This window comes from Athene noctua, chromosome 5 (assembly GCF_965140245.1).
Source record: "Athene noctua chromosome 5, bAthNoc1.hap1.1, whole genome shotgun sequence".
NCBI classification, from domain to species: domain Eukaryota; kingdom Metazoa; phylum Chordata; class Aves; order Strigiformes; family Strigidae; genus Athene; species Athene noctua.
Window position 1 is genome coordinate 24109753 of NC_134041.1, and position 13531 is coordinate 24123283.

Genomic DNA, 13531 nt, shown 5'->3' on the forward strand with positions numbered 1-13531 from the left:
CCATTCCATTTTAATATCTTTGATATTTATGATAGTGTAATTAAAGATTGCTGATGTTTCCATTACAAATGCTATTTTATGTTGTTTAGAAGTTGATCAAAACATTTATTTCCATTAGATTTCATTACTAATTTTTCAAAATGCCCCATGCAGTTGGCTTTAAGTCAAAGTAGTGAGAAGAAAGTTTGCAACATTCAAATTATTTTAGATCACAAATAACTTCAGAATAGCAGTGTTCAAAATTTAACTTGACATGACTATAACATCTTCTGTGTAAAGAATAAACTGTCATCTTTAAAACACATTACAATGCAAAGTTATTACTCTGAATTCAAATAATTTTTCTGTATAATATTTGCTATACACAGCAAGTATTGTAAAATAAAATTTGCAGAACCTGCAGTGAGAACCTCTGAGTGATACTAAGCTTAAAATTTTAAGTTAAGTTAAAAATTTAGCTCTTTCTTAACACCAAAACCAGGACATATGTTATTAAGCTACAACAACTATGTTGTTTTGGGCAATAAAAACTTTAAATAACTCATTAGTCTCCTCTTCTTTACCAAACACATCATGAACACTTTTGCTCAAATTGCCAGAGTACACACACATATACAAACGTATCATATATTTGGGGAGCAAAAAATTAGGAAAGAATAATTTATTTTAAATACCGTCATTAAATAACATAAGATTACAATTAATCTTACAGTTCTCACTCAGCAGCTCTCTGAAATCATTTTAAGTTTTGTGGATGAAGCACTTCAGGACCCAGCACCGTGCAGATGTTTTGAGGAATACCAATACAGCCAGCATTTTTCCTCAGATTAATACTACTGTGGATTTGTTAATAGAAGCCATCAACATATTCTCTCACTCTCTACCCTTCCCTAAAAAAGTTTAGGAAAATAATTGTTAGAGTATCATTAGGAAATCTTTTCCATTGTGATTATCTTCTCTGGTTTTGCTGCCAAATAAAGTAGTAAGTGTGTGGCACTGTTTCATGGGTTTTGAAAGTGTTCAATGCAGCATTCATTGGGAAGAATGTCAGGAATAAAAGCTTTTGTCTTTGTAGAGGAAGAGAAATTATTTGCATTCTTTTGTGTCTGAAACATTATTGCAAGTCAAACACCCTAGCAGCTAAGGATGTGGGAACATTCAGCTTTTTATATAATTTATAGTCACGTGTCTGAATTGCTGACCTGTGCATGCACCTGCTTTGGTTTGCTCTCCTGGCTTTCTTCTGCCTTTCTGTGCTCTGTAAAAGCAGTACTTGTTGTGGGTCTGTTTAATGGTTTTGGGAATGTGCAAGAAAATACTACTGTCATGCATGAAGCTGAAAATGCTGCTGTTCAGGCAGAGCTTTCTGGGTAGGACTGAACTGACCATAGGTGTCTAGTGCCACGGCTAAGGCGCAATGGCAGTTGGTGGTTCCACGGGAGACCGCAAGCCAGGAGCAGGAGGGGACTGGTGGGGGAAGGGGAATGGGGGTGGCAGGGCAGGGAACTCCCCAGCTCAGGCTCCCTCCCGCAGCACCCAAGCCAGGCGAGCGGAGCGGCTCCGGTGGCAGCGAGGGGCTCAGTCAGGGCCTGCAGGCTGCCAGACAAGCCGCCAGTGGCGAAGCAGGTCTGGGCCACAGCAGGAGCTCAGACGTACGAGGCCAGGATGGGCTGAGCCCACCAGGTCGCTCAGGCAAGGGCCCGCGTTCAAATACACTCCCAGGCTGGTGGGCAGAGGGTGCTTGGGTGGAGGACTCAGATGAGACTTTTCACAGCCCTTGCTCACAACTTAGGGGTTTCCACAAGAGCCACATCCAGCGCTGCACAGCTGCACCGGACCAGAGCAGACGTGGAACGCGGGCGGGGGAGCCGTGCGCCAGGCGGAGAGCCTGCGGGCAGGAGGGCTGCAGGCTGCCCACAGCACCCACCGCCTGCAGCACTCCCAGGGCCCAGGAGCTGCCCAGGACAGGCAGGCAGCTCCCGGCAGGCTTCCTGCCACTGCTCCCACAAGCCTAAATCTCTCCCAGCTCTTACAACACACCTGCCAGCTCCATAAACGTCTGAAATGCCCTCTGGCACCTCTAATGGCAGTAACTGCTTGTATTTAGGGAACCAAATCTCACCCTCCAACTGTTCGGGGACTTCTGATGACCGCTTCATCTTCTCTATCTGAGAAGTTTTTGTGCTTAGCCAGTTGTTATTGATAGTGGTTACATCTAAACCCTGACCTTGCTGTTGGCACTAGACAAAAAAAAAAAAAAAAAAAATCCTGTAGTTTCAAATTGCTTCTCTTCCTAATTAAGGGAAGAGAAGACAGATCATGTATGAATGTTCATTTATCTCCAGGAAGATAGAAATAATGGCACTGCAGCTTACAGCTTTGTAAGTGGTATATGAATGATAGAGGTATGTAGTCCCTTTTGAGCAACTAAAGCAATGATGTAGTTTATTGCTTTCCTGAGATTATCCTAAAATATGAGAAGGGTCATACCAATTCAGTGGTTCTCCTCCATAAGCAAAGCAATAAAAAGAGGGGGAAAATTTTTTTCCCCACTTTGGGAATCATCCTCTTTTGGCGAAGTGTAAAATTAGAACCATCAAAATCAGAAAACTGAAAGGTTAGTCAATCATTTCCTGTAACCGAGGAAAATCAGAAGGTATTATTGCCACCATAATTCTCAGATAACTAAATCTGGATTTGTTTTCAACCATCTTAACAAGCAATATTATGCTGTTTCTGCCAAAGCTACTGTGGCTTCTCTATCATGCAAAAATACCCATTCCAAAACTCAGTTATCCCCCTTGTTCTTTTGACAGATTTGATGTATTTCTTTTCATTATCTTTTATTAATTAAATCCAAGGATTTTAGATTAAGAATAGAGATGGAAAATGAGAAAGCACAGACACAACCTGTGAAATAGAGTAACTTTCTACCTCTGCTATCCTTAGACCATAGTTAAAATAAAATTTGTTCTGTAGAGGATTTTGCACTTTCGGTAGTGGAATGTAATCAACTAAGCTTACCCATGTGGATGCTATGATAAATTGGTAGCTATTTACAGGAGAGAGGAATCACCATCCATCCTGTGGCTGTGCATTGGGGAGAGCTCTGAACAGTAGCTGCATCTTCTTGTAGAAACTCTGAAGACTTTTCCTGCAATTTGATTAGAACCCACTTAGCTTTGAAGTGAGATTTGTGCAGAAAGAACAGACATTACATGCAGGCAAACAATCTAAAAATTCTACCAGAAATTTTTAGCAAACACAGTACATCCATTACCCACCTATTAATTTACTCTCTGATAACTTAATAGAACTGGTTTGATAAAAAATCAAGTGTCATTTCAATTGTGCCTCTAACAAGCATTTCTAAGACAAGTCAAGATTGAGATGTCTGCCTTTAGAAACTACTCTCACTTGGTCAATGTTTATTTCCTTGTATTGTTGGCAATATAATTAATCACAACATTGTTTCAACTTTGCACCAGAGATCTTTGTATTAATGTTTGTCATTTTACAACCATAATTTTGACACAGTAGGATATGGTTTAGGCTTGTACTTGTCGACACTGATTTATTTTGTCTTAACCTCAGAATGTGCCCTGGTAAATAAGCATAAACCATGTGTTTTTTTCAGGTTATCAAAGCATCTACCTTGTCTTGATTTGACAGTATCCTGAGATAGTTTTATTGATACCACTACAGCAACTGTTGAATTAGTGTCACTTCAAAAAACCAAAATATTATATCTTGTTTAAAAGAGCAATAACTGCCTTTCATAACAAGTATGTCTGTGGTTTAAAACCACTAAAGAAGTCTGATCAACACTGACACACATATTCATGGTAGCAAAACATTTAAAAAACATTTGGCAGTACTTTTAAATGATAACAGTAAAATAAATTCTAACAATAATCTAACAGTAGAACTACTTGGAAGGCAAGGGGAGAAATCTAAGTGACAAAACCTCCAAGTCAATTATTAGCTACTGGTTATTCAAATTGATAAGATACTTAAGTTCTAAAAATTTGAGGGTTTGTCACATGCTGTGCCACACTAATTGTAACAGCAAATAGTTGTAACCTTTTAGAAGAAGCCTAACTACTTACATAGTATTTACTTTATAGGGGTGAAATCTCATGAGTTACTGGAGCTTCACATAAAGATCTTTAACACATTACAAGTATACATTGTGTTTTTAGAACTGTTTCCAAATAATGGAAATAATTTGTTGTTGCTAACTCTGGCAATTTGAAAATATTTTGATTGTGGTCACTTATGTTCTGATACAATTGAAAACAATTTTAAACCTTTACATTTGAATGAGACTAAGTGTTTTTCATTCCGCAGTTCCATTAATATCCATCTGACAAATTGTGAGAAAAACATTACTAATACCTTCATAACTGCAGAGGTTTTCTTGTGCATGTTTGCTCTATGTATTTGTAGATGTCCATATTCTTACTAGGCATACACACAAGCTTCCTTGTTTGTTGCAATTTCTTTAGTATTCTGTGATTGCTTTTGCCAATTATTGAATAAACTATTGCGTTCTTAGAGAATAATATATGTTAGTTACAGGATCTTTATAGTATTCATAGGAATTAATTCTGTATTTGACAAGAAATCACTTGTGCTTGGCCTCAATTTACTGAACGTATTTCTGTACTGAGATGAAACCTCCTAATTTTTTCATGGCATTTCAATGTGCTGCTCACAGTTGTCTATATATAGACAACCACTGCATATATTGAAGCTACCTATGAACGTCATTAGTGAAAACATGGGGTTCACTATGCTTGGTTTTTTACTCACTTATTATGCCGAGACAGAATATTCTGTTAGCATGTGTGCTGAAAACTTCCTCTTAATGAATTCAAGTAACATTCTGTACTAGATAAGTAGTACCAAGGAAACAGATGCATTAGAGAAAAAAAAATAGCCAAGAATAATTTCTTCAGCCACTAGACCTGCATGCTTTCAAAGTTATGAACAATGGATGGAATCCAAGGTCAGAAAATTCTCAGGATTTCAGCAGTGCCATTCACACAAACTACTGACAAACAGTATGGAAAATTCACTGCAGCAGAGGTAGGGTCAAAGCTGGTATCAGTGCTTTAGAATAGACCAAAATGTTGTGTAAAATATTGAGAGCTGTCAATCCACCAACCTGTCCAGGGACTATAATACTCATGATGTGGGAGACAAAAAGGAGAAAAGTGAAGTGATGGTTTTTAAAAGAGAGGGAGAAAGAAGGCTGTAACAAATGTTAACACAAAAGAGCACACTGAAGAAAAAGTGATGGGAGAGATCATACAAAACATTGCTTGAAATGACAGACTTCATAATTCAAGAAAGGAAGCAAGGACCTCTAATAAAAAGTTTTGTTTCTGTGACTTTATCATTAATAAATCCAGATTTCGATGCAGAAAGTGAACACCACCTATCCCAGGTCAAAAAAAAGGTCTCCTTTTGAATACATTCATTTCTGGTTTTTAAGTCAGTAGCCTGTCTTTTCTCATATTCATGTGGCTGACCCACCAGAATAAGATGCTACTGTAGACAAGCTGTAGAAAAACTGAAGTAGCACAAGGAAAGGTACAAAATATATTTTCTTCCCTCTTAGATGGCCTTAACAAAAGAGACAATGCTAAAGAAAACTGTGTTTAAGTCCAATAGTGTATTGGTTTTCTGTCTGAGCAGCATGCAGACCAGAAGCACTGTGCATGTGCTCTGAAGCTGCCCAAACACAGTCAGCAGAAAACATAAGCCAACAGCACAATGCTATGCCTGAGGTGGCCCTCCAGATCGAAGAGTACAAGACTTGCATTTGTGTTACTGGGTCTGTATTGCTGTTTCATTCAGAACTAAAATCAGCCACAGTTGTCAGTCTTCTCTTTCAAGAAGCTGCAAAGGTATTAAAGTTGAATTTCGGACAGACTCAGAAATTTTCATGTATTATTCAGATTTGAACATTTAAGAGGAAAGTAGATATTTGTCAAACAACTATGCTACTCTCAATACATTTCATTAAATACTCAATATAAAGTGTATGAAACACCAACACATCACTTAACCCCTCAACTGCTCGAGCTGGGTATTTTCCCTTTGCTTTCCTTTTTTAGTCCATTTCCAAATGTAGTAACATTGGAATTACTAATCAATAATATTTTGTGACTTGTGGTAAGACATCTTTCATCATCATTCATAGAGGTCTTATCCTAAAAAAAAAGGCTTCAGTATTTTATTAATGATTTCTTTGGAAAAGATGTTTTCATTTTAATCCAAAAATAATAATATCTCTTACTAATTTCAGGGGTTTGTTGGTTTGGAGGGGGGAGGGGGCATTGCCCCAAGGTCAGAAAAGCATCAAATAGCAATTCATTTTTACATGTGGCTTTTTTCTGTTTCCCTTGGATAGTGTTTTAAGGATGCCATAATTGGACTGTACCTTAAATTGTAAATTGCTAAATTATTAAAATAACAGTAAATTTTTCCTTTTACTTCAAATATTTCACTTCCCGCAGTAGCACAGATCTGGAGACTGTGCTCAGAAATATCCCCCCAGAAGGCCTGCAAAGCTCTCCAGAGCAAATCTGGTATCTCTCTTTTTCTAAAACAGTCAATTTGATATCTTGTCTTCTAATTAATGAAGATCTGCCAGCAAACCCACAGCTAATTCAGTCACACAAGTCTTAATAGTGATGTGTGATTACTTCAGAATTAGCTCTTTTACTTGCATCACTTCTCTGGGTTTTGTTCGTTGATCAGAACTTGATACCTGATGCCTTTCAGATTAATTAAAACTAATATTTCACCATTGTTTCTTTTAATGATGAAGATAAAGCAGAGCTGGTCCAACACCTCTCAGCAGTAGAGGCAACATTTCACTGCTTGGAGTATAAGAAGGGGCAAGGGCATGGCAGGTAGGAGAAGGTAGGAGGGATACAACGGGCAGGAAGGCCCTGTACTGCCAGGCTCACTGCTCCTGCTGCTTGGAGAAACTAAAAGGCCAAGGGCCAGGCACATGCTGGGGCTCCACCAGCCCCACCTGCACCCACCAGTGCCAGCTCTCCTTGGGCTTCCACACAGAGCAAGGGGTCTGTCTGCAAGGTCCTGGCCTGCTCAGCAGCTCCCAGGTGCCTGCCTTCTCTGAGTAAAACCTCTTCTGAAATAAAACACGTTGTAACACGTATCCTAGAACAATACTGTTAACATTAGAAACATTGTTAATTTTAATAACAATTAATATACTTGCCTTGCTTTGGCAGCGTGTCTACTACTTTTGTTTAAGGCACAAATTTTGTTTTAAATTCCAGTGAAAGTACTTTTCTTTATGCTGATGATGTGCTACACATTAACTACAGCTAATCCAATTGCTAAACTGAATAAACATGATTAGTTAATATTAAAGCCTTAAAAGTAACCCTGACCATGCTTTTGGGAAGGTGGAAATGGTATTAGAGTTGATCAGAATAAAATTAAAACAAAATTGGCAAAAAATAAATAATGAGATTTCATAACATCTTCAGAATTGTTTCATTTAACTTCCAAATCACCACAATTGCTATCTACATGATACATATATGTGTGTACATGTGTGTGTGCAAGAGAAAGAGATACAAGGACGAAAGTGAGGACAAAAATCTGTGACAATACAAGATTAACGACTCAATAATCTTCAGCTGCATAGTAGTTTGCTGAGAACATTAAAATCTACCTGTTTTAACTTCAGTGTGTTTCTGTGGGCAGATTTTTAAAAGCATGCAAGCATAATGATGGAGAAGCTTTTGATCCATCCGTTCTTTAAGGATATTTTTAAAACTTTTAATGAGAAATAAATGGTCTTATTTAAAAATCAGCATTGACAACATTGTATCCAGAATTCTGTAGACAGCAGTGATTAGAGGAATTTAATAGCAGCCTGCATCTGTGTGTCAGGCAGAACAGCCAGCATATAGCAACACACCACTTCAGTCACCCATCTCCAGCAATCTGTAACTACAGAGCAGAATCTGGGCTGATGACCTTTTAAAATTACAGGCTATAGTTGTCAAAATGAGTTTAAAAATAGGGAAGCTATTGGAAAATAAATTTGTTTTACCGAATACTTGGGAAAATTTAGATAATATATTCTGGGCCAAACACAAAGTGAAATATCTCATCTGCTGTTTAAGAAGTGGTATTTAATTAACTATTGAATTCCACTCAATTATTCGAGACAAACAATGGTCAGTATTGATGGGACAGATATTTCACCATTTTCATTGCCTGAACTGTAGAAAGCATCCCAGCAGTGGGTAGTCTAGAACCAGCAGATTCAGTACCATCAGATAAAGTATTTTGATTGTGCATATAGATGCAGCTAAATATGTACAATATCAATAATAAAGCCAGCTTTAAAGATACATAGCCTCAGTGATAAGAGATGTAACTCAAATACTGACTTTTAAAATACGGTTCGGGGGTTTTGGCCCATTATCATTATATTTCTCTGGGTTTTTAATGTAATCACATTTATTTGGTGGTGATTTACTGTTCCTTGTACATAATATAAACACTATTTCTTGTAAGGTATATGAAAACATAAACATTCAGACATATGACTGTCATCAATAATGTGTTGTTTGTTGTATTTTATTATTCAGATTTTGACATTCAATTCAGAAACCAGACAGCAATATTAAATTCATAGCTCTTAGTAAACACCTTTGATTGCTAAAGGAATCACTGAAAAAATTTATTTAACTGTTGTCTCTTAACTGCATCTATGAGTTTCTACCACACCGCATTATTTTTCTGAAAGCAAGCCAAGACAGATAAGATTACAAGTAAGGTTGCTGGTGCTCAAAATTTTACCGATTTATGTAGAATTGCATCACTTAAGAACTTGGACCGTTTCAATTTTAGTTCTCATAATATTTGAGTTGCCTCTAAAAGTAAGTAAATTAACAGTTATAAAACTGAACTTCTTTGTAGCATTAAATAGCAATGTTTAAAGTAAAATTAACAATATTTTCCCTATTCTGAATTATTTAGGGTATTTCCAGGGTAAGGTATGCATAAACAGCATATAGTGTTGAGTCTGCTTCTAAACTAAATAATCTTTTCCCTAATTCTCTGAGTGAAAATTTTAACTGTCACATTCTGCCTATATAGTAGGTGCAAGATCTTTAATAAAATTGCCCCTCCTGGGGAAGACAGAGCTGTAATCTAGCATATATTCTACTAGTGATATCATTTGGAATAAAACACAGATTGACACATTAAAGTAGTATGTTTTTCATACCTGCACATATTTACCCACTGAAATATTCCAGTTAAGTAATACAAAGTAAAGCTGTCAATTTTTCAAATATGATAATGCAGCTCTAAATCTTTTTGCCTGTATTATTTTCTCCTAACTCTTTTGACAAATCTGACTTCTGAAGTTATTATATCAGGCTACAATATCTAAGATAGTTTTAAGATGCCAGTTACCCTTGTATCAAAGTATCAAACCTTATAAAGAAGAATTATTTGATCTGTAATGAAAATAACATCATTATCTTTTATTTCCATATGTATATACCATGTAATGCCCATCAAATAGCATGCTGAATTTCCTGCCTGTGCTTGCCTTCTCTTTTTTGCGTAATTTTTTCAGATCATCAATACATGCAGTCCTTGTTTATAAAACCCTGCCTTCTCATACAGATCTTTTTACTTTAGCAAAGCCATGTTGCATTTTTAACTACTGTTCATGCTTTCCAAAAGCTCTAGCTACATTACTCCTTCCAAACAATAGCAGACTCACCTACAGTTCCAGTTCAGTAGTAACTATAAAAATGCAGACACTGGCACAAGGCAGGTATTCACATCATTTCATTATTAATCATTATTCATACTAATTCATTAATTAATATTATCATAGTCAGTGGTCTGAAGTGAATGATACGGTTCTCCAAGACTACAGTCTAAAAAAAAAAAAAAGGGGGGGGGGGTGACAAAATATCAAACAATATAAAAAATTCAAACTTGAAGTGTTTAAAAAAAAACACACACCCTGTTTACAAGTCTCAGGAAGAGGGGGGAGGTAGTGTTTTAATTCTGGTTTTATTGCAGTTTCTCACGTAGATGAACTTATATTTATTCTGCTTTTCTTTCCCTCCCTCCCCTGCTGTCTTACAGCAAACGTATGTGACAATGAACTACTGCATTGCCAGAATGGAGGAACATGCATCAACAATGTGCGATGCCAGTGCCCTCCGGCTTACACTGGCATTTTATGTGAGAAGCTGAAGTGTGAAAGGGATCCAGGAGGCTGCAGCCAAAACTCCGGCCAGGGGGCAATATCACACAGGCCACTATTACTGCTGACTGCTCTGCTAGGAGCAACCGGACTCTGCATATGCTAGACTCCGTATGGTTGATGGCATCACATTCAGACTGCTTCAAATGAACGTGCCACATGAAAACAAAACTAAATCCAATTTAAAAAGGAAAAAAGAGAAAAAATAACCACATACAACTAAGAAGGCCTAACTGAACTAAGCCATATCAATCAGTTATGGACAGGGCTCTGAGTCAAGACTCTTCACTTCTGACTCAAGACAAGTTGACAGCTGCCTATTCTGTCAAATCAATGCTAGCTGCAAAGCTTACGCTGGACTGAAATGGCTTTGACAGCCCCCAGAATGGGAAGAGAAATTAAAAAACATTTGCTACTCCTATATGGTGCGCTACTGTACCTCCACCCGGTGTGTGGACCGACCAAATAAAGGCATTCTTTGCTGTCAGTGCATTGTGGGTATAAGGAAATCTGTAAAAGCTGCCATATTGGCCTGCTTCAGTCCCCGAATCCTTTCCAACCTGTGCTTTAGTGAACGTTGCTCTGTAACCCTTGTTGGTTGAAAGATTTCTTTGTCTGATGTTAGTGATGCACATGTGTAACAGCCCCCTCAATAAAACTCAAGCCAGTCATATCCTTGTATACCTTAGCAGCACTGCATCAGTAAGATGCTGTGTTCACCTACTGTACAAGAGTGGCTATAGGACAAGAAGTGTATTTATCCTTTTGTATTCAAATGAAGTTATTTTTCTTGAAATAATGTACAATGTAGATTTTTTGTATTATTGCCTATTTGTGTTACCAGACAATTTGTTAATGTATTTAATTCTAATCAGATAAGAGAAAAATATTACTTTTATTTAGTCCTTTTCTTTTTCCTTTCATTTAATTGTGCAGAGATTTCTCTGTATGGGCAACGTGCTGGCATCAAAGAATATCAGTTTACATATATAACAAGTGTAATAAGATTCCACCAAAGGACATTCTAAATGTTTTCTTGTTGCTTTAACACTGGAAGATTTCAAAGAATAAAAATTCCTGCATAAACCGTTCTAGGATGATGCTTTGCTATTTCTTAAGGTCTTTTTAGAAAACAAAACCAAAAAATATTGATCATTTTGCCACCTAGTATATGGAAGAAAAACAGATTCAACAGTGGAAACTACATCATGACAATCTAACCTGGTTTTATTTTAACTACTGTCGTTATTTTTGCAAATTATTTTAAACGTAAAGGACATCATTTGTTTGGGGAAGATTTCGTCAAATTCCAAGCTTGGAAAAGGTATAAAAAGTTGTTCTCATCTTTTTCTCTCAAGTTACCACAGAAATTATTCCAAGACAAACTTACAAGGTATTCAGGAGATAGTCTTTAATTCATACAATTTTTGTGGATTCTGGCAGCAATGAAGTAGATATAGCCACAGCTTATATTGTTTCTCCAAAAGCTTCATTAAAATGATACATTTATATATGTACTTGACTGCCTAAGAAACTGCAAAAACAGCAGCAATCACCAAAAAAAGCATGAAGATTTAACTTTTAATAAAGTCAAATTTAACATAGTCAAATTTAATATTTAGAAGGAACGTCAAAATATACAGCAGCAAGGAGATAAAAAGTGCTGCTCCAGCAACTAAAGTTTGTTTCAAGTATTGCGCAAGGTGTAATAAATTCTTGTTTCTGCCTTTTATTAGGCCACTTACTGAGTGTGACAAAAAAGAATAGCAAGAATAGAGAGGCAAGCCAAAACCACAGCAGTGTTTCAAAGTCCTGGGAAAAAAAATTTTTAAATCAAAAGGTAGCAAGAGTCTGTGAATTGATTTCCCGGTAATTTTCATCATAATGGCTGTAAATATTTTACCAACATAATAGCCTAGTATGAAAAACAATCAGCAAAAGAAAAATTCCTGTGAGAAATAAATTCTACCTGCCTCTTCCAAATGATGAACAGAGCAGAATTTAGGGCACTGCCTTCTTGGATAAGCTCTTTCTGCTTACAAAGCAAGTTTTGCAGACCAGTACCCAGCCTCCAGAAACAGGTAGGCAAATCAGGTCTTTATTTCTAAAAGAATCCTATGAAGATGATGATGACGAAGACAACAAGCTGGTGCTTGTTCAGGCTGTCACGTTGGCCCTTCATGTAGAATTTCAGTGGGCTAAATAAGATAAGGCAAAGATAAATTAAGAGCTTGGCTGGTTGCCAGCCATGGCCTACAGAAGATTGCAGGTATATATTAGAAAGATGTTCATGACAATAAACAGAAAATTATATTGCAGACTCCAAGCAAGAATATAAATGCTAATACAGGTGACATGCAGAGCTGGAGATTACCTATAATTAAGTGGATTTCTGATATTAAAATGTGGAATTCAAGTTTTCTTAGAGCTTATTAGCACAGACCAAATTCAAATTGTGTAATTATTGGAAAAGATGCACTTTAATTGTCATTATAAACTCAAGGCTTTGTAAAAATGCTAAAAAAGCATGTTATGCACATTTGGTTAGAAGGGATTCTGCCAGCAGTGCTGAAGTATAATGAATATCAGATTGCAATCAATTCAGTGCTTTCCAATTTCATACACTTACAATCTTCTAAACCAGGGCAGAGTTTATGGCTTTCCACGTATTTAGCTACCATTTCATGCATTTTATCCTCCCTCACCTATTAATAAAATTACAATTTTATACAGAGTACATTCATCGGAAAACTTTCTTATTAATCATCCTTTTCTTCAGCTTCATTTTTGTCCTCTGAACTCCACAGAACTTCACTAATTGAAAATTTTGAATATAAGATTCTGCTACTGTATTCCAAGTATATTTGTAACATTACATGTGCATCTTTGAGAGAGGAAGAGATTTACATCACTCAGCATTAGTTTACCTGCTGTTTTATTTAATTTGGTGGAAAATGAAGGCAGAGCCTGTTCCCCATTTCAGAAGCTGCGAAGAACAGCTTCCTTTTCCTGAAGATAAGGTAGGATCTTTCCTTGATAACATGTAATTGCAGTACCTGCTTTATTTTTCACATTTTCTGTATCAAAATGCAGCAAAAGGAACCTACCGTGGAATTATTTCCCGGTAATAATATAATGATATTTCTTTCCTGGAAGGTTTAGCATCCAAGAACTGACCAGGCTTCACATTACTTTGTTGTCCAGATTATAGTTCAGAGTACAATGATTTTAAATCTAGCA

General features: G+C 36.8%; 1 protein-coding gene across 5 annotated transcripts in view; it reads left to right on the forward strand.

Moving 5' to 3' along the window:
• The window catches only part of NTNG1 (netrin G1), a 156456-nt gene extending 145088 nt beyond the window's left edge, over window positions 1-11368 (forward strand). For 4 of the 5 annotated variants that reach the window (XM_074906698.1, XM_074906700.1, XM_074906697.1 and 1 more), the window contains one exon: window positions 10171-11368. In XM_074906698.1, coding sequence (XP_074762799.1) covers window positions 10171-10397 — 227 coding nt within the window. In that variant the 3' untranslated portion in view covers window positions 10398-11368. Of the gene's footprint in view, window positions 1-6841; window positions 7195-10170 lie in introns of those variants that run through there. The other variant, XM_074906702.1, reaches the window with a different exon arrangement.
• Window positions 11369-13531: the final 2163 nt, after the last annotated feature.